Source organism: Nerophis ophidion, linkage group LG25 (genome assembly GCF_033978795.1).
Source record: "Nerophis ophidion isolate RoL-2023_Sa linkage group LG25, RoL_Noph_v1.0, whole genome shotgun sequence".
In the NCBI taxonomy this organism is placed as follows: Eukaryota; Metazoa; Chordata; class Actinopteri; order Syngnathiformes; family Syngnathidae; genus Nerophis; species Nerophis ophidion.
In genome coordinates, this window is record NC_084635.1 from 1,529,057 (window position 1) to 1,551,608 (window position 22,552).

Sequence of the window (22,552 nt, forward strand, 5' to 3'; positions counted from 1 at the left end):
ATGCCTTCTCCAAGTCCACAAAGCACATGTAGACTGGTTGGGCAAACTCCCATGCACCCTCAAGAACCCTGCCCAGAGTATAGAGCTGGTCCACAGTTCCACAACCAGGACAAAAACCACACTGTTCCTCCTGAATCCGAGGTTGGACTATCCAGCGTAGCCTCCTCTCCAGTACACCTGAATAGACCTTACCGGAGAGGCTGAGGAGTGTGATCCCACGATAGTTGGAACACACCCTCCGGTCCTCCTTCTTAAAGAGAGGAACCACCACCCCGGTCTACCAATCCAGAGGTACCGCCCCTGAAGTCCACGCGATGCTGCAGAGTCTTGTCAACCAAGACAGCCCCACAGCATCCAGAGCCTTAAGGAACTCCGGGCGGATCTCCTCCACCCCCGGGGCCTTGTCGCCGAGTAGAGTAGCCTTTGTTTGCAATCACAGACATCAAACGTCTCCTGTAGTTTTTCAGAGGGTTCGCACAGACTGCAGGAGGGATTTCGGCCCACTCCTCCACACAGATCTTCTCTAGATCAGTCAGCTTTCTGGGCTGTCGCTGAGTAACACAGACTTTCAGCTCCCTCCAAAGATTTTCAATTGGATTTAGGTCTGGAGACTGGCTAGGCCACTCCAGATTCTTGATATGGTTCTTAGGAAGCCACTTCTTGGTTTTCCTGGCTGTGTGCTTTGGGTCATTGTCATGTTGGAAGATCCAGCCAGGACTCATCTTCAATGATCTGATGGAGGGAAGGCGGTTTTTGGCCAGAATCTCACAATACACGGCTGCAGTCATCCTCTCCTGAATACAGTACAGTCGTCCTGTCCCATGAGCAGAAAAACACCCCCTAAGCATGATGCAACCACCCCCATACTTCACAGTAGTAGTTTAAAGGGGAACATTATCAGCAGACCTATGTAAGCGTCAATATATACCTTGATGGTGCAGAAAAAAGACCATCTATTTTTTTAACCGATTTCCAAACTCTAAATGGGTGAAATTTGGCAAATTAAACGCCTTTCTGTTTATTGCTCTTTTAGCGATGATGTCAGAACGTGACGTCGCCGAGGTAACACACCCACCATTTTTATTTTCAACACATTACAAACACCGGGTCTCAGCTCTGTTATTTTCCGTTTTTTCGACTATTATTTGGAACCTTGGAGACATCATGCCTGGTGGGTGTGTTGTCGGAGGGTGTAACAACACTAACAGGGAGGGATTCAAGTTGCACCACTGGCCCCAAGATGCCAAAGTGTCTGCCGCCAGACCCCCATTGAATGTACCAAAGTGTCTCCACATTTGACCTGCGATGCTAAGACAGACATGGCACAGAGATGTATGGATAACCTGCAGATGCATTTGCAACCATTAAGTCAACCAAATCACAAAGGTGAGTTTTGTTGATGTTGTTGACTTATGTGCTAATCAGACATATTTGGTCACGGCATGACTGCCAGCTAATCGATGCTAACATGCTATTTATGCTAGCTGTATGTACATTTGAAACTAGATACCCACATTTAATGCGAAACAAACACTTACCAATCAACAGATTTAAGTTGCTCCAGTGTCACAAGATGCGAAAGTCCTGATGGTTTGGTCCGCACATTTTACCGGCGATGCTAATAAGGCAGCCATGCTATGGGCCACTTCATTAGGTACGCTCACGCTATGGACGAATAGCGTCAATAGCTATTCGCTCAATAGCTTCAATTTCTTCTTCAATTTCATTTTCGCTATCTGCCTCCATACTCCGACCATCTGTTTCAATACATGCGTAATCTGTTGAATCGCTTAAGCCGCTGAAATCCGAGTTTGAATCCGAGCTAATGTCGCTATATCTTGCTGTGGTATTCCCATTGTTTGTTTACATTGGCAGCACTGTGTGACGTCACAGGGAAATGGATAGTGGTTTCGAAGATAGCGAAAATAAGGCACTTTAAAGCTTTATTTAGGGATATTCCAGGAGGTGTAAAATTTTGAAAAAAACTTCAAAAAATACAACAAGCCACTGGGAACTGATTTTTATTGTTTTTAACCCTTTTGAAATTGTGATAATGTTCCCCTTTAATCAATGTTGGGTAACACTGATGTCACCATAGAAATGTGGTCAATTTCCAACCAATCTTCTACAATACAAACGTGAAATTGAAACAACATGCTTTTTGAGGACGTTTATTCAATGTCAGGTTCCGATGTTGATTTGACCATTGTCGTATTCCCAGTGTCAAATTGTACATTTGGCACTGTTGTCGCATTTTTTTTATCTGGTTTCACGTCCACCGGGGTTGTTCTCTTTTCAGCTGTTTGGCGAAGTACAGACGTAAAAGACGGCTTCAATGTAGTACAAAATGCTAACTTCTACTTGCTAATAGTATCAACGGTTAGGACGACGCTACATGTTAACATGCTAACAAATAGTCATAAATCCCTCTGTATATTTAACATGAGACAAAGCATTTTTAAGGGAGGGTTAATCATTTTTGCAATGCGGCTACTGGAAATGATGGAAAGTGCCACTCTCGCTGTGGTCAAAGTTGGAATTGCCGCAGAACACGTTTCGAGCTATTTTACACTCTGCTGGCTCCGCCCCCATTTGTCACGTTTCACGTGTCAGGCAAGATGTCACATTCCTAGAGTAAATCCATGATTTCAATTGAAATCCTCTGCACTAACGGGGATGGAAAATACAAACCCCGTTTCCATATGAGTTGGGAAATTGTGTTAGATGTAAATATAAACAGAATACAATGATTATATGCTACAAAGACAACATATTTGATGTTCAAACTGATAGACTCTTTTTTTTTTTACAAATAACCATTAACTTTACAATTTGATGCCAGCAACACGTGACAAATAAGGTGGCAATAAACACTGATATAGTTGAGGAATGCTCATCAAACACTTATTTGGAACATCCCACAGGTGTGCAGGCTAATTGGGAACAGGTGGGTGCCATGATTGGCTATAAAAAAGGCTTCACCAAAACATGCTCAGTCTTTCACAAGAAAGGATGGGGCGAGGTACACCCCTTTGTCCACAACTGTGTGAGCAAATAGTCAAACAGTTTAAGAACAACCTTTCTCAAAGTGACATTGCAAGAAATTTAGGGATTTCAACATCTACGCTCCATAATATCATCAAAAGGTTCAGAGAATCTGGAGAAATCACTCCACGTGACCTTCCATCCCTCAGACGGCACTGTATCAAAAACCGACATCAATCTCTAAAGGATATCACCACATGGGCTCAGGAACACTTCAGAAAACCACTGTCACTAAATACAGTTTGTTGCTAGATCTGTAAGTGCAAGTTAAAGCTCTACTATGCAAAGCGAAAGCCATTTATCAACAACATCCAGAAACGCCGCCGGCTTCTCTGGGCCCGAGATCATCTAAGATGAACTCATGCAAAGTGGAAAAGTGTTCTGTGGTCTGACGAGTCCACATTTCAAATTGTTTTTGGAAATATTCGACATCGTGTCATCCAAACCAAAGGTGAAGCGAACCATCCAAACTGTTATTGACGGAAAGTGTAAAAGCCAGCATGTGTGATGGTATGGGGGTGCATTAGTGCCCAAGGCATGGGTAACTTACACATCTGTGAAGGCACCATTAATGCTGAAAGGTACATACAGCTTTTGGAACAACATATGCTGCCATCCAAGCGCTGTCTTTCATGGACGCCCCTGCTTATTTCAGCAAGACAATGCAAAGCCACATTCAGCACGTGTTACAACAGCGTGGCTTTGTAAAAAAGAAGGGTGTGGATACTTTCCTGGCCCGCCTGCAGTCCAGACCTGTCTCCCATGGAAAATGTGTGGCGCATTATGAAGCGTAAAATATGACAGCGGAGACCCCAGACTGTTGAAGGACTGAAGCTCTACATAAAACAAGAATGGGAAAGAATTCCACTTTCAAATCTTCAACAATTAGTTTCCTCAGTTCCAAAACGTTTCTTGAGTGTTGTTAAAAGAAAAGGTGATGTAACACAGTGGTGAACATGCCCTTTCCCAACTACTTTGGCACGTGTTGCAGCCATGAAATTTTAAGTTAATTATTATTTGCAAAAAAAACAAAGTTTATGAGTTTGAACATCAAATATGTTGTCTTTGTAGCATATTCAACTGAATATGGCTTGAAAAGGATTTGCAAATCATTGTATTCTGTTTATATTTACATCTAACACCATTTCCCAACTCATATGGAAACGGGGTTTGTAACTAAAACAGGGAGCAAGCAGTTGAAAAAACCCCCCAAAAAATGGGTTTTGCATAATACGACATGCGGCGAAATGCCATTTCGTGTGGCTGGAAATCAGAGTTGGGAAAAACGAGGATGGAAAGAAGGCAGAAAGTCTTTGGCGAGAGTGTGAATTGTGCTTCTTTTTTTTGTGGGCGAAACAGAAAGCTGACATTTTACTCTCTGACGGGTAAGAGAAGAGTGAGGGAAGGAAGGAAGGAGTGAGTGTGTACATGCTGGGTTTTTTTTTGTGTGTGTGTGTGTGTGTGTGTGTGTGTGTGTGTGTGTGTGTGTGTGTGTGTGTGTGTGTGTGTGTGTGTGTGTGTGTGTGTGTGTGTGTGTGTGTGTGTGTGTGTGTGTGTGTGTGTGTGTGTGTGTGTGTGTGTGTGTGTGTGTGTGTGTGTGTGTGCACCCTGGGACTTGATGTCATCGATCGTGCTAGCTGGAAGAGGCCTATTATCTCCAGCCATGGTTCAAGCGGGCGAGTCAAGTGTGTCATATTTGTTGCCTCTAATTGGCAAGCTAGCCTGGTGGAGGCTGACTGGGGTAAAGCACACACACACACACACACACACACACACACACACACACACACACGCACACGCTTGTATTTGTGACCTTCATGAGACCTCCGAAAAAGGCCTTCCTCTAGTATTATAATAAAAGTCGTCATTTTACTCAGCACAAGTCAATATTTTACAAGGAAAACGGCTCATTTGTGAAATAATATTATAAAAGTTGGAATTTTACTCAATAGCAGTCGCAATTTAACAAGAAAAGCTTCAAATGTTGGCAATTTTATAATAAGAATTGTAATTTTACTCGACAAAAGTCACAATTTTCTAAGAGCACTTTCAAATTTTGGCAATATTAGAGTAATGATCTGAATTTTACTTGGCAAAAACTCATAAGTTTACTCAAAAAATGTCACTATTTTACAAAAACAAAAATGGGAAATATTGTGATAAAAGTCAGAATTGTATATGACAAAAGTCACCATTTTGCATTAAAAAGTCATCATTTTACATTTTTAAAAAAGTAGTATTTTACGAGAAAATATTGCAATATTACAGAAACAGAAAGATTATGAGAAATGTTTCCCAATTTTATAAGAACAAAGTCGACACTTTGTGAGAAAAATACTGCTTTTAGTTATTTTTTTATTTTTTGTTTGTAATTGGTTTTAAATCTCCATTATTTACTTCAAATTATTACAGTATCTCTCTCTCTCTCTCTCTATATACATATATATATATATATATATATATATATATATATATATATATATATATATATATATAAATATATGTATGTGTGTGTGTATTTATGTATGTATATGTATAGATATTTATACTGTGTATATATATACTGTATATATATATACTGTATATATATGCACGTATGTGTATGTATCTATATATGTATGTATATATATATATATATATATATATATATATATATATATATATATATATATATATATATATATATATATATATATAATATTTTATTTGTATTTATTTTATTTTTTTTTCTAAACAAATGTCTTCTTAATTTTGACCAAAGGGGGCGCATTTCAATTTCTTCCACACACTTATTTCATATGTTGACCAGAGGGGGAGCACTTCAAAATTTTCTACACACTTGTTATTTCATATGTTGACCAGAGGGGGAGCACTTCAAATTTTTCTACACACTTGTTATTTTATATGTTGACCAGAAGGGGAGCACTTTCAAAACCGACACACTGTCAATTTGAAAAATCCCTCCTCTTTGGGACTACCCTAATTTTGATAGATTTCACCACCAGGGGTGCAAATTAAATATATTATCTATTTTGTTGTTGTTTGTAATGTTCTTAAGGCCGATGACAAAGGAGTCACGGGACCACAGATGGCCCCTGTGCCGCACTTTCGCTACCCCAGCTGTAGAAGCTAACTGTTAATGGCCACCATAGTCTTGGTACCGTAGTGTATTTGTTCATCCTGTGGTCACAAATGTGACGCGGGTTGTTTTACGTCTGCACAGGAGGTCATAAAATCTGATGTTCACCTGGCGGGTTTTTTTCGGGGATGAATAGGGAAGTCCTTCTTTAGCTGCCTTTTTGTTTTATCACATATTGCACCTGTCAGTATTTACTTTTGCATGCACATTAAATCAACAAAAAATCCTGACTTTGGAGCAATGTTCACGGACTCTAGTATTTGGCTCTCTATTAGATGCAATGGTTTTACGTATTGGGACCATAATTTCGGTCCTAACTTGTTCACCGTCCCTCGTATGGAAGCCACTTCTCCTTGTTGATGTCTCAAGAAGGGTGGAAATTCAAGAACACACACTCACACACACACACACTCACACACACACACACACACACACACACACACACACACACCTTCAGCACCACAACTGTTGCCTTCGGACAGCTCACAAGGCGCCGCCTGGCTGCTTCCCACAATAGTTTGCAGCAGACACACACGCACAAATACACAAACATAACACAATAGCAAGTCCTGAGAGCAACAATGCAACAAACCCAACGCAGATGATTGGATTATGATGAATGTTGACGCGGTGCAGGAAATCACCGACTTGTTCGACTTCACGGCTTTTCAATATTGTCTTTGTCGAGAATATTGAATTAATTTTGCTTTTTTTCTTTATGGGGCCTTTTTGCTGGTGTCTTATGTGCAAACATTACTCGTCCTCCTCTTCTCTGACGGGGAAACACTGCCCTCTACAGGCGGAAGAAAAAACAACATTTCAGTCAAATGTATGGACAAAAAAAAAAGTCATAAAATGTCAGATTATAGGATTTTATCATTGCTATTTTTATGTGTGAACAAGCAGGTATGCACCGTTTAAAAAAGGCCAGTTAATCAGTCAATCATTTGGACAAAAATACTTTATCTGCTGTTTAAGATATTCCACTGAATTAGTCAAATACGTCAAATGTTTGGACAAAAAAATACGATATAAAATTTCAGATTAAAGGATTTTATCATTACTATTTTTCTGTGTGTGAACAATCAGTTATACGCTATTTCAAATATTCAATGAATCAGTCAAATATTTGGACAAAACAATATGATATAAACTGTTCGATTGATGGGTTTTTATTGTTTTTTTAATGTGTGAACAAGCTGCTATGCGTCATTTAAAATATTCCACTATATCAGTCAAATATTTGGACAAAAAAATACAATATAAACCGTTCGAATGGTGCGTTTATTATGTTGTTTTTTCTGTTTGTGAACATGCTGCTATGCATCATTTGACATTTTCCACTAAATCAGTGAAATATTTGGACAAAAAATACAATACAAACGGTTAAGTTGGTGAGTTTATATTGTTTTTTTGTCTTTTACTGAACATGCTGTTATGCATCTTTTAAAATGTTCTACTAAATAAGTCAAATATTTGGACAAAAAAATATAAAATATCCGATTATAGGATTTTACAATTGCTATTTTTCTGTGTGTCAACAAGCAGTTCTACGCTACTTCAAATATTAAATGAATCAGTCAAATATTTGGACAAAAAATACAATATAAAATGTTAGATTGGTGAGTTTATATTGTTTTTTATGTGTGTGAACATGCTGTTATGCATCATTTAAAATATTCCACTAAGTAAGTGAAATATTTGGACAAAAAATACAATATAAACTGTTAAATTGGTGCATTCATATTGTTTTTTTCTTTTAGTGAACATGCTGGTATGCATCATTTAAAATGTTCCACTGAATCAGTCAAATATTTGGACAAAAAATACAAAATTTAACTTATTAAATTGGTGGATTTATATTGTTGTTGTTTTTCTTTTAGTGAACATGCTGGTATGCATCATTTAAAATGTTCCACTAAATAAGTCAAATATTTGGACAAAAAAAATATCATATAAAATATCCGATTACAGGATTTTACTATTGCTATTTTTCTGTGCATGAACACGCAGTTAAACGCTATTTCAAATATTAAAGGAATCAGTCCAATATTTGGACAAAAAAATACAATACAAAATGTTAGATTAGTGAGTTTATATTGTTTTTTTGTGTGTGTGAACATGCTGTTATGCATCATTTAAAATGTGCCACTAAAGCAGTGAAATATTTGGACAAAAAATACAATATAAACTGTAAAATTGGTGGGTTTATATTGTTTTTTTCTTTTAGTGAACATGCTGGTATGCATCATTTAAAATGTTCCACTAAATCAGTCAAATATTTGGACAAAAAATATAATATAAAATATCTGAGTACAGGATTTTATTATTGCTATTTTTCTGTGAGTGAACAAGCAGTTCTACGCTACTTCAAATATTAAAGGAATCAGTCAAATATTTGGACAAAAAAACAATATAAAATATTAGATTAGTGAGTTTATATTGTTTTTTTGTGTGTGTGAACATGCTGTTATGCATCATTTAAAATATTCCACTAAATCAGTGAAATATTTGGACAAAAATACAATATAAACTGTCTAATTGGTGGGTTTATATTGTTTGTTTTTCTTTTTCTTTTAGTGAACATGCTGTTATGCATCATTTAAAATGTTCCACTAAATCAGTGAAATATTTGGACAAAAATACAATACAAAATATTCGATTATAAAATTTTACTATAGCTATTTTTCTGTGAGTGAACAAGCAGTTATACTCTATTTTAATTATTAAAGGAATCAGTCAAATATTTGGACAAAAAATGCAATACAACATGGTAGATTGAGTTTATATTGTTTTTTATGTGTGTGAACATGCTGTTATGCATCATTTAAAATATTCCACTAAATCAGTGAAATATTTGGACAAAAATAAAATACAAAACATCCGATTACAGGATTTTACCATTGCTATTTTTCTGTGAGTGAACAAGCAGTTCTACGCTACTTCAAATATTAAATGAATCCGTCAAATATTTGGACAAAAAGTACAATATAAAATGTTAGATCGGTGAGTTTATTTTTTTTGTGTGTGTGAACATGCTGTTATGCATCATTTAAAATATTCCACTAAAGCAGTGAAATATTTGGACAAAAAATACAATATAAACTGTAAAATTGGTGGGTTTATATTGTTTTTTTCTTTTAGTGAACATGCTGTTATGCATCATTTAAAATGTTCCACTAAATCAGTCAAATATTGAGATACAAAATACAATATAAACTGTTAAATTGGTGGGTTTGTATTGTTTTTTTCTTTTAGTGAACATGCTGTCATGCATCATTTAAAATATTTCACTATATCAGTCAAATATTTGGATCAAAAATACAATATAAACTGTTAAATTGGTGGGTTTGTATTGTTGTTTTTTCTGTTTGTGAACATGCTGTCATGCATCATTTAAAATATTCCACTAAATCTGTCAAATATTGAGACAAAAAATACAATATAAACTATTAGATTGATGGGTTTAAAAAAAAATGCTGTGTGTGAACATGCTGTTATGCATCATTTAAAATATTCCACTGAATCAGAAAAATATCCGAACAAAAAATACAATATAAAATATCAGATTACAGGATTTTACTATTGCTATTTTTTTCTCCGTGGACAGTTAATTATCTGCTATTCAAATTATTCCACTGAATCAGTCAAATATTTGGACAGAAAAAACAATAAATAATAGGACTTAGCTACTGTAATTTGCACAAAAAAAAAGTGTTTATAATTTTGAACATGAAATATGTTGTCTTTGTAGCATATTCAACTGAATATGGCTTGAAAAGGATTTGCAAATCATTGTATTCTGTTTATATTTACATCTAACACAATTTCCCAACTCATATGGAAACGGGGTTTGTACACTCATTTGATTTCAATGTTTTTATTTCAGGCTATTCACCCTCTCCCTCTTTCATTGTTGTCTTTTTTTATTATGATCTCCGGAACCTTCCCTTCTGGCACACGCACGAAAAAATATATATTAGGACTGCAGGAAGACAATCCCTTTGCCAGTAAACAAGCGTTCACGCGCCAGGAAAGGCTGCTCACTGCGGCCCTAAACGCCCTCCTCGCCTCCCTTTATGTCCATAAAGCGGCAATGTTCTCTTGCACGGACGCATCTGGAGTGAAAACATGAATATGAAACATCTGCTCTCCGTGTACAAATATGAAAGTACTGTACAGGAAACTGGCGGGTCTTTATCAGGCCTGAGAGGTGTCTCCTGTATGCAGGTCATGTGACTATGCAAAGTCAATTACATTATTCAAATCATACTACGTTTCATTTTAAAGGCCTACTGAAATGAGATGTTCTTATTTAAAGGGGGATAGCAGCTCCATTCTATGTGTCATACTTCAGCATTTCGCCATATTTTTGCTGAAAGGATTTAGTAGAGAACATCCACGATAAAGTTGGCAACTTTTGGTCGCTAATAAAAAAGCCTTGCCTGTACCGGAAGTAGCAGACGATGTGCGCGTGACATCACAGGTTGTGGAGCTCCTCACATTGTTTACAATCATGGCCACCAGCAGCTAGAGCGATTCAGACCGAGAAAGCGACGATTTCCCCATTAATTTGAGCGAGGGTGAAAGATTCGTGGATGAGGAAAGTGAGAGTGAAGGACTAGGGGGAAGAAAAAAAACTAGATGGCAGAGTGATTCAGATGTTATTAGACACATTCACTAGGATAATTCTGGAAAATCCCATATCTCAGGGGTCGGGAACCTTTTTGGCTGAGAGAGTCATACATGCCAAATATTTTAAAAAGTATTTCCGTGACAGCCATATAATTTTTTTAAGACTGAATACAACTAAATGTGTGCATTTTTAAGTAACACCAACATTTTCAGAATATAATCAGTCTCTTATTCTTTTTAATAACATTGTTATTCTGAAGCTAACCAACAATACATAAAATACTTCTTACCATTAATGCAACTTCTTGAACAGGTGCGGTAGAAAACAGATGTTTGGATTAAAATGCATGAGAATGTTTTATATTTTGAACGTTATTTTTGACACTGTGATTACCAGCGGAATTATTCAGTACTTACCGTGTTAAGCAATTTCTGCTAAGATTGATCAGAGAGCCAGATGCAGTCATCAAAAGAGCCACATCTGGCTCTAGAGCCATAGGTTCCCTACCCCTGCCTTATCTGCTTATTGTGTCACTAGTGTTTTAGCGTTTTAGTGAAAGTCAGAGGGGTGTGGCCACGGGTGTGGTGACCGCCAGTGTCTCTGAGGGAAGCCACGTTTCTCGACTGGGATTATTTTTTTTTCCCCCTCCTCCACAGTGGAAGCATCCCACGTTCGGAGGCGGCCGGTCGGAGGAGGCAAGAGAGTCCGCAGGTGCCTCTTTGACAGGTGCACGAGGAACGACGCAAGCTCTCCGCTCATGTCTACGGTAAGAGCCGACTTATTACCACCATTTTCTCACCGAAACCTGCCGGTTGCCATTTGGTAGGGAACCATGTTGGCTTGACCACTCTGTTCCATAGTAAAGCTTCACCTTCGGGAATGTAAACGGCTGTGTTTGTGTTGCTAAAGGCGGACGCATTACACCACTTCCCACCTACATCTTTCTTCTTTGACGTCTCATTTATTCATTGAACAAATTGCAAAAGATTCAGCAACACAGATGTCCAGAATACTGTGTAATTTTGCGATTAAAGCAGACAATTTATAGCTGAAGTATTAACATTGCAACACATGCCAATACGGCCTTTTTAGTTGACTAAATTGCAATTTTAAATTTCGCGCAAAGTATCCTGTTGAAAACGTCGCGGAATGATGACGAGTGCGCATGACGTCACGGATTGTAGAGGACAATTTGTTCCAGGCCGAATCCCAGCTATGTTAATCGCATAATTACACAGTATTCTGGAAATCTGTGTTGCTGAATCTTTTGCAATTTGTTCAATTAATAATGGAGACGTCAAAGAAGAAAGATGTAAGTGGGAAGCGGTGTATTGCGCCTGCCTTTAGCAAGCCGGTGTTTCCTTGTTTACATTCCCGAAGGTGAAGCTTTACTATGGAACAGAGCAGTCAAGCCAACATGGTTCCTTACCACATGTCAACCGGCAGGTTTCGGTGAGAAAATGGTGGTAATAAGTCGGCTCTTACAGTAGACATGAGCGTAGTTTGTGTTGTTCCTCATGCACCTGTCAAAGAGGCAGCTGCGGACTGTCTTGCCTCCTCAGACCGGCCGCCCCTGAACGTGGGATGCTTCCACCGTGGAGGAGGGGGGGAAAAGCTCAGCTCGGCCCCAACGACTGCCTTCGCTTCGCCTCGTCAAGAAACGTGACTTCCCTCAGAGACACTGGCGGTCATCACACCCGTGGCCACACCCGTCCGACTTTCAGGTACGACTATATAATCTCACTAAAACACTATTAACACAATAAGCAGATAAGAGATTCTCCAGAATTATCCTAGTAAATGTGTCTAATAACATCTGGATCGCTCCCACTGCCCTGTCTTTTTTTTTTCTAGTCCTTCACTCTCACTATCCTTATCCACAAATCTTTCATCCTCGCTCAAATTAATGTGACAGTCTCTTACTGTCGTCGCTCGGGTTCAGCGGACCACCAAGGAAGGGCATCTCTCCAGCAGGTTTGACTTCTCTATTTTGCAATAAAGCTTTGCTGCAGTTTGGGTCGCTTTTCAGCCGTCGTCGTCGTCGTCGTCTGCTTCCTGTCGCTCTTGCTCCTCACGCACTGCATCTGCTGCGGACACTCCAACTCCTTCTCTGATCTCTCCTCCTTCTCCCCCTCCATACAGCAGGAGGAGATGAGTTAATTGTGTGCAGGTGTGTGTGCCACGCACCTGACCTAGATTGCGGAGGCATTGCTCCCAGCAAGCCCCGCCCCTCCGCTCCACCGCATCCTCCACTTCTCTGCCGCCATCTTGGGCAGGGCAGCGTGCTCTGCCCTGCTGTCGGCCCGTTGGCTCCGCCTCTCCACACCGTCGCTTTCTCGGTCCGAATCGCCCTCGCTGCTGGTGGCCATGATTGTAAACAATGTGTGGATGTGAGGAGCTCCACAACCCCTGACGTCACGCGCACATCGTCTGCTACTTCCGGTACAGGCAAGGCTTCTTTATTAGCACCAAAAGTTGCAAACTTTATTGTCGATGTTCTCTACTAAATCCTTTCAGCAAAAATATGGCAATATTGCGAAATGATGAAGTATGACACATAGAATGGAGCTGCTATCCCCGTTTAAATAAGAACATCTCATTTCAGTAGGCCTTTAACTGCCTCCTCAGTAGAATGCAGGTAAAAAAATATATAAGTCATAGATATTGTTATTTTGCGCTAGTTTATTAGCTTGATAACAGTTTTCACGGAGAAAATTCAATTCCATATTGTTATTTTTGCACACGCCTGTTGCACGTATGTTAGCACCACGCCGTGTGGTATGAGCCTGTTGTCAACGACGGGGGTAGAAAAAGAAACATCAAGGCCGCGCCTGCCAACTGTTTTCTTTTAACATGACGGAGACAGGTGGTGCAAAATCAGCCCGTTATATCACGCACACACATTCACACTTTGGCACACACATGGTCCTGCCAGCATAATCAATTAGCGCACAGCTTGACATTATAGCAGACTGTTTTCATCCATATTGATGTATTACTGCTAAGTCACAAATATTACGATGTTTACATGTCGGAAGTATGTTGGAGTCTCATTTTGGGAAAGGAGAACAGTGTCAGGCTTGGACTTGGTCTTGGTTTGTTTTCCCGAGCTGCAAAGCGAATGGAGTGGAAACGGCGTGAAGGAAGGTACATCTTTATTTTAACACTAAAACTAAAAACAGGAACAATGGCGGTACAAAAAACTGGGCTATGAAACAAAAGACTAGCACTAAGGCTATAAACTACAAACATGAAACAAAAACACTTGTGCAGTGGCATAAATAAAAACTTACGTGGACAAAATGGACAGCATTGCAAGGCATGAAGCAGATAATCAAGGGCGTGAATGAGGTGCATGTTTTTTATTTAAACACTATCATCAAAAATAATCAAACTAAGGGCGCCCACAAGGAGGTACAGACACTTGGCTATGAATAAACAAAAGACTAGCATAAATGCTGCAAACTGCAAACATGAAACAAAAACACTTGCTCGATTGGCATGAATAATAATAAACTATAAACAAAACTAGCACAATGGCATAAATACAAAAACTTACACGGCATAGAACTATGAACAAGGACATGAAGGAGGTGCAGCATGGGTAGGGTGCGTGCACATGTGTATTCAACACAGTCCAGTCGGTAAAGAAGCCAAGCCGAGGAAAGGAAAACAAATGACTTAAATACTGCTGTGGTAATTAGAACCAGGTGTGAGAGGCTGAGGATCGGGGCGTGACTAATGGGACCAGGCGGAAACTAATGGGTTGGCATGGAAACAAACAAAACCAGGAAGTGCAAAATGTGAAGCAAGAGTCCGAGAACAAAAGAGAACATGAGCAAACATAAACCTGATTTACAGGCATGACAAACAGGGGTGATTTATCAGAGGGGAAAAAAGAGAGACCACAGCACTGCTCAATTGTTTACCTTCCATATCCACCTTTGACCGCCAAGACTGTGTTAAAAGTGGTGTTGCTTCACCCAAAAGGTCCAGACATACATCCTGGCTCCCTAAGGAGGACTTCTTGCCTCCTAGATTATGTTTTTAACCAATAAATAGCAGTAATGGCAGAAATGAATGTACAACCCAAAACCAGTGAAGTTGGCACTTTGTGTAAATGGTAAATAAAAACAGAATACAATGATTTGCAAATCTTCAAACTATATTCAATTGATTAGACTGCAAAGAGAAGATAGTTAACGTTCAAACTGGAAAACCTTTGTTATTTTTGCAAATATTAGCTCATTTAGAATGTGATGCCTGCAACATGTTTCAAAAAAGCTGACACAAGTGGCAAAAAAGACTGAGAAAGTTGAGGAACGCTCATCAAACACTTATTTGTAACACGCCGCAGGTGAACAGGCTAAATGGGAACAGGTGGGTGCCATGATTGGGTGTAAAAGCAGTTTCCATGAAATGCTCAGTCATTCACAAACAAGGATGGGGCGAGGGTCACCACTTTGTGAACGAATGTGTGAGCAAATAGTCAAACAGTTTAAAAACTAAATTTCTCAACCAGCTATTGCGAGGAATTTTGGGATTTCATCAACTACGGTCAGTAATATCATCAAAAGGTTCAGAGAATCTGGAGAAATCACTGAACATAAGCGATGATATTATGGACCTCCGATCCCTCAGGCGGTACTGCACCAAAAAGCGACATCAGTGTGTAAAGGATATCACCACACTTCGGAAAACCACTGTCAGTAACTGCAGTTCTTCGCTACATTCTTAAGTGCAAGTTAAAACTCTACTATGCAAAGCGTAAGCCATTTATCAACAACACCCGGAAACGCTGCAGGCTACGCTCATCTAAGATGGACTGATGCAAAGTGAAAAAGTGTTCTGTGGTCTGAGGAGTCCACATTTCAAATTGTTTTTGGAAACTGTGGACATTGTGTCCTCCATACCAAAGAGGAAAAGAACCATCCGGACTGTTATAAGCGCAAAGTGTAAAAGCCAGCATGTGTGATGGTATGGGGGTGCATTAGTGCCCAAGGCCTGGGTAACTTACACATGTGTGATGGTATGGGGGTGCATTAGTGCCCAAGGCCTGGGTAACTTACACATCTGTGAAGGCACCATTAATGCTGAAAGGTACATACAGGTGTTGGAGAAACATACTGTATGTTGCCATCCTAAGTAACGTCTTTTTCATGGACGCCCCTGCTTATTTCAGCGAGACAATGCCAAGCCATGTGTTACAACAGCGTGGCTTCATAGTAAAAGAGTTTGCATACTCGACTGGCCTGCCTGTAGTCAAGAAAATGTGTGGCGCAATATGAAGTCTAAAATACCACGACAGAGACCCCGGAATGTTGAACAACTGAAGCTGTACATCAAGCAAGAATGGGAAAGAATTCCACCTGAAAAGGTTCAAAAATAGTTCTCCTCAGTTCCCAAACGTTTACTGAGTGTTGTTAAAAGGAAAGGCCATGTAACACAGTGGTAAAAATGCCTCTGTGCCAACTTTATGTTGCTGCCATTAAATTCTAAGTTAATGATTATTTGGCATAAAAAAAATTCAGTTTCTTATTTCAAACATTAAATATCTTGTCTTTGCAGTCCGTTCAATCGAATATAGCTTGAAAAGGATATGTAAATCATTATATTCTGTTTTTATTTATGATTTACACAACGTGACAACTTCACTGGTTTTGGGGTTTGTATGTTTTTAACCAAAGAAAAGCAGTAATGGCAGAAAATAATGTATCTCTAGACATGCTCTGCACCTCTTTAGCGGGATACACAGACATAATATTCTATAGGGCAGAGGATCAAAGGGTTGTTGTTGGATGTTTTGCATATGTGAATGTATGTTGGGGTTATGTATGCGACCTACTGACTGGACCTTGGAGTCATGAGCTTCAAAGGGAGAGCCAAGAAGGAAGAAAGTTATGTGTATCTGTTGTGGGTCTCCTGATGTAACTTCTTCACTTATACTGCAGCCTTGACTAGTGGCCGATATCGATATTAATCAGAGGCAAAATCAAGGGTGAATGACTCAAACAGAGAACAATGGTAAGTATGAAAAACCCTAACCTATTTATTATTAACTGTCTGGAATGGACATGTGCTGTCTTTAGGTTGAAATATATATATTTTTTAATAGTAGTTCATACGGTAAAGTACATATTCCGTACAATTGACCACTAAATGGTAACACCCCAATAAGTTTTTCAACATGTTTAAGTCGGGGTCCACGTTAATCAATTCATGGTAAATAATAAGTTGAATAATGCAATAAGTTGAACTACGCGAACACGTTTGTTACTGGTTATTTACTAATGGACTTCTGCCATGGAGACTTTGCATGTGTGAGTAATGTGCAACTACCAGAGGTGGGTAGAGTAGCCAAAAACTGTACTCAAGTAAGAGTACAGTTACTTTAGAGATGTATTACTCAAGTAAAAGTAAGGAGTAGTCACCCAAATATTGACTTGAGTAAAAGTAAAAAGTATGTTGTGAAAAAACTACTCAAGTACTGAGTAACTGATGAGTAACCTGATTACGGCAACAAGTAATGCACAAAAACATAAAAATAGCAATGAGCAAATTCAGAGCCAGGAATAACTCTAAACAACTAAAACAATAATATATATTAAATAATAGTACATTAAAATAAAATTCAAAAAATGGCAAATTGAGCCACAATAACTTAACAGCACCATAGCCTCAGTAGGCATTCATTGATTTGATTGATTGATTGATTGAAACATGTATTAGTAGATTGCACAGTACAGTACATATTCTGTACAATTGACCACTAAATGGTAACACCCCAATAAGTTTTTCAACGTTTATCAATTATTTAATAAATGACCAAGTCGAGGTGATCTACCTTATATATACATACACACACATATCATATATATTAACATGTCCACGGTGTACCCCGCCTTCCGCCCGATTGCAGCTGAGATAGGTGCCAGCGCCCCCCGTGACCCCAAAAGGGAATAAGCGGTAGGAAATGGATGGATATATATATATATACATATACAGTATATAATTTATATTTATTTATTTTACCGTTTTTGTTTACATGTTGAAGGTGTTTTAATGAATATACATGCATGTTTAACATATAGATTCCTATCTTTCATGAAGACAAGAATATAAGTTGGTGTATTACCTGATTCTGATGACTTGCATTGATTGGAATCAGACGTCCACGTTTTCAACTGGAGGAGAAAAAAAGTTCTTCCTTTCTGTCTAATACCACATGAAAGTGGTTGGTTTTTGGCATCTTATTTGTCCAGCTTCCATATTCCTTTTTATACACTTTACAAGAAATACATTGGCGGCAAACTCCGTAGCTTGCTAGCTTGTTTGCGCTGGCTTTTGGAGACTCTTATTTTGTTAGCGCAGGCGCGATGGAGCGGCGCTTTTATTGTGAAGACAGGAAGTGTGCGATCAGTCTTTAGGCTTTTGACGGGAAGTACGGTTGAAATAAAGTGTCTTTTTTCCTTTACACTTTTGATTGATTGATTGAAACTTTTATTAGTAGATTGCACAGTACAGTACATATTTCGAACAATTGACCACTAAATGGTAACACCCCAATAAGTTTTTTCAACTTGTTTAAGTCGGGTTTTACGTGTGACGGTCATGTGACCGCCTGGCTCTGTTTGATTGGTCCAACGTCACCAGCGACTGCATTGATTGGTGAAACGCAGGCATGCGTAGATCCTACTTTGAAAAATCAAAACAAACATTAATAGATCGAGAAAAAAAAAAGTAGCGAGTAACGAGCTGAATGTAGATAAATGGAGTGGAGTAAAAGTAGCGTTTCTTCTCTATAAATATACTCAAGTAAAAGTAAAAGTATGTTGCATAAAAACTACTCATAGAAGTACAATTTGCCCCAAAAGTTACTCAAGTAGATGTAACGGAGTAAATGTAGCGCGTTACTACCCACCTCTGGCAACTACACTGTAATTATTTGACATTTTTATTTGCATTGACAAATGTGCTGTTTTACACTGCAATATTGTTCAATTAAGGATATTTATTATGTATGTCCAGCATGTGTGCTTGGCTGTTGTGTAGCTCCAAGTAGCTTTTCTAGACCACCATGTTTACCTTTTTATAAATGACTAGAATAGAAAAACAACTTTCTGTGCCTATTGGGAGACATGTTAGGTAAACACCCAATTGATCTGATATTAGCACGAATAATTCATAATTTATACCAGGTTCACCAACGCGGTGCCCGTAAGGACCAGATGAGTCGCCCGCTGGCCTGTTCTAAAAATAGCTCAAATAGCAGCACTTACCAGTTAGATGCCTCTATTTTCTAAATAGTATTTATTTACTAGCAAGCTGGTCTCGCTTTGCTGGACATTTTTAATTCTAAGAGAGACAAAACTCAAATAGAAATTGAAAATCCAAGAAAATATTTTAAAGACTTGGTCTTCACTTGTTTGAATAAATTGTTGTTGTTTTTTTTACTTTGCTTCTTATAACTCTGAGAAAGACAATCTTAGAGAAAAAAATACAACCTTAAAAATGATTTTAGGATTTTTAAATACATATACATTTTTACCTTTTAAATTCCTTCCTCTTCTTTCCTGACAATTTAAATCAATGTTCAAGTATTTTTTTTTTTTATTGTAATGAATAATAAATACATTTTAATTTAATTCTTCATTTCAGCTTCTGTTTTTTCAACGAAGAATATTTGTGAAATATTTCTTCAAACCTATTATGATTAAAATTTTTAAAAAATATTCTGGTAAATCTACAAAATCTGTGGAATCAAATTTAAACCTTATTTCAAAGTCTTTTGAATTTCTTTAAAAAAAAACTTGTTCTGGAAAATCTAGAAGAAATAATGATTTGTCTTTGTTAGAAATATAGCTTGGTCCAATTTGTTATATATTCTAACAAAGTGCAGTTTGGATTTTAACCTATTTAAAACATGTCATCAAAATTCTAAAATTCATCTTAATCAGGAAAAAGGACTAATGATGTTTCATGAATTCCTTATTTCATTTTTTCAAAAAGATTTGAATTAGCTAGTTTTTCTCTTATTTTTTCTGTTGAATTTTGAATTTTAAAGAATCGAAATTGAGGATAAACTGTTTCAAAATTAAGTTTTTATTTTCCTGTTTTCCCCCCTTTTAAACCGTTCAATTAAGAGGTTTTTTTCATCATGTATTCTCTACAAAAAACCTTCCGTAAAAGGAAAAAAATGTATGATGGAATGACAAACAGAAATACCCATTTATATATATATATATATATATATTTAAGGTAAATTGAGCAAATTGGCTATTTCTGTCAATTTATTGAAGTGTGTATCAAACTGGTAGCCCTTCGCATTAATCAGTACCCAAGAAGTAGCTCTTGCTTTCAAAAAGGTTGCTGACCCCTGCTTTAGACCCAGTTTATAGTGTAAAATATTAGAAAAGGCTTGAATAATAAACGTTGTTTTGATCACTTGCCATATAAGGCGTCTTGTTCATTTTAGTTTGTCCTAGTTACGTTGCCGTAGTCCGGAAGTTGCAATGTGCCAGTCTTGTATATTATTGAGCCCTAAAAAGTGTTTTTTCTTCTGTAAGTATTGTACTTAATACACATCATCTGTTTGATTAACACGTGTATGTTTGGTAAAGTTTTTGTTAACATACATGTAAGTGTTGAAATCGCTATGAAAATCGCTAATGCTAAATAGTAGCATGTATATGGAAAATCCAATGTAGGTTAGCATCAAGCTAGCGCATTTGTTTTTAATGCATGTTTTTTTTAATGTTGGAATGTCATTAGTTGTTTTGTTCCTCATTTTAAATGTTGTATGTTCTGTTTTGCAGTGTTTTGAGGTAAAGACTCTTAAATGGGAGGATCCTCTGGGCTAGCTGTGAGTATTATATTGTACAGTAGAACACAATCAAGGCTAATATTCAGGTGAAATGGGTGTAAAGATGAATATGTGGCGGTTTTATCAACTTTAGAGGACTCTAATTATGTTAAAGAGGAACTGCAGTTTTGGAATTGTGCCTATCATTCACAATCCTCAGGTAAAAAAAAAGCACTCAAATGTTTTCTTTTTTTTTTATGCATTCTAACTCGTAAATAAACATTAGCAAAAGTCAGCTAACAATAGAGTCAAAGGGAGTCGCTCTATTCTGCCTATAAAAAAAAAACATCTAAATAGGTCTGTCATTTAATATATAAACGTTGTAAGTACAAACCCTGTTTCCATGAGTTGGGAAATTGTGTTAGATGTAAATATAAACAGAATACAATGATTTGCAAATCATTTTCAACCCATATTCAGTTGAATATATTACAAAGACAACATATTTGATGTTCAAACTGATAAACATTTTTTTTGTTGCAAATAATCGTTAACTTTAGAATGGTCTTTGTTTATATAGTTTGTTAATGAACAGTATTTCTGGCTGTTTCTTCTCAAAGAAACATTGCACTATTCGTTTAATTAGAGGAGCGTACACAAATATGCTGGCAGAAGCTGCCGTGGCGAAGGATATCATTCAGCTGCTGAGTGTTATGGAGCACCTGTGGGCTTCAAGTTTTACTGCATGGACTTCATGTGCTGATTGAGATGAAGGCGTGTTCAGCATGTTGGGTTGGCGATCGTAGCTCCCTGACCACAGAACAACCTCCATCCAGACTTTAGACGGGCTCGACGAAAGAGTGTTGGTAATGAAAAAGCATGGACATTTTTTTTTCTACCAGTTTCTATAAAGTGCTACACTTACAAGGACAGGGAATGAATCAAATTACAGTGTTGACCTTTTTGCATGTTAAACATGTAACTTAATGTTGTGGGAAGACTGTAAGGCCTTTCAAAAACTCCTTGTAAAGTTTTATGTAAAAAGGAAAATGTCAACCTTGGAGAAGGAGATTACAGAAGATGTGGAAAGTATTTACATGTTTTTCAGCTGTCTGGTTAACGCATTAATTAGAAATGTCTTGATTAGGGAGAGGTATCGTTTGATTGATTGATTGAAATTTTTATTAGTAGATTGCACTTTACAGTACATCCATCCATCCATTTTCTACTGCTTGTACCATTTGGGGGCGCTGGTGCCTATATCAGCTATAACCCCTGGACAAGTCGCCACCTCATCGCAGGGCCATTGCGTACAATTGACAACTAAATGGTAACACCTGATTAAGTTTTTCAACTGATTTAAGTCGGGGTCCACGCTAATCAATTCATGATAGACATCAGGGGTGTCCAAAAGTGTGGCCCCGGAGCTAATTGGCGGCCCGCAGCTAATTTTTTACCGGTCTGTGGCACATTCTAAAAATACGAAATACAAATAAAAACAATTGAAAGTAGAATAAAAGATGGAACAGGTGAAATATAACGGGAAAAATTGCATTGTTGACTGTGATAACACAAAGCTGCCATGACTGTTGTTGTTTTTCTGTAAAACTACCATTGCTCCAAAAAAATAATGAATCAAAATCAATGTTATACATTACTGACAGATTGAAGGCTCAATTTACTTCACATCAAATATTCCCCTGGAGATGGCAAAATATATGATTACCCCGGAGATGGCAAAATATGCAATATTTTCCCCTTATGGGGAAAATATTGCATATTTTGTGTGTTTGCCATATAAAAACATGTTCTATGACAAAAAGGACACAAAACAAACAGATAGAAAAACAATTATTTAAAAAGAAATAAAAAGCTTCTAGTCGCAAGGATTGATCTGAAGGAGATTTAAGTGTTGAAAAACAAAAAAACA

At 37.8% G+C, this 22,552-nt stretch overlaps 1 protein-coding gene across 3 annotated transcripts in view; it reads left to right on the forward strand.

The window, feature by feature from the left end:
- Positions 1-22,552, forward strand: part of cdh15 (cadherin 15, type 1, M-cadherin (myotubule)) — a 116,711-nt gene that overhangs the window by 33,119 nt on the left and 61,040 nt on the right. Inside the window, exons 1-2 of one of the 3 annotated variants that reach the window (XM_061887520.1) lie at positions 20,302-20,381; positions 20,636-20,682. The exons of 1 other annotated variant lie outside the window; for it this stretch is intronic. In XM_061887520.1, the coding sequence (XP_061743504.1) occupies positions 20,659-20,682 (24 nt within the window). In that variant the 5' untranslated portion in view covers positions 20,302-20,381; positions 20,636-20,658. Of the gene's footprint in view, positions 1-20,301; positions 20,382-20,635; positions 20,683-22,552 lie in introns of those variants that run through there. One more of the 3 variants, XM_061887518.1, reaches the window with a different exon arrangement.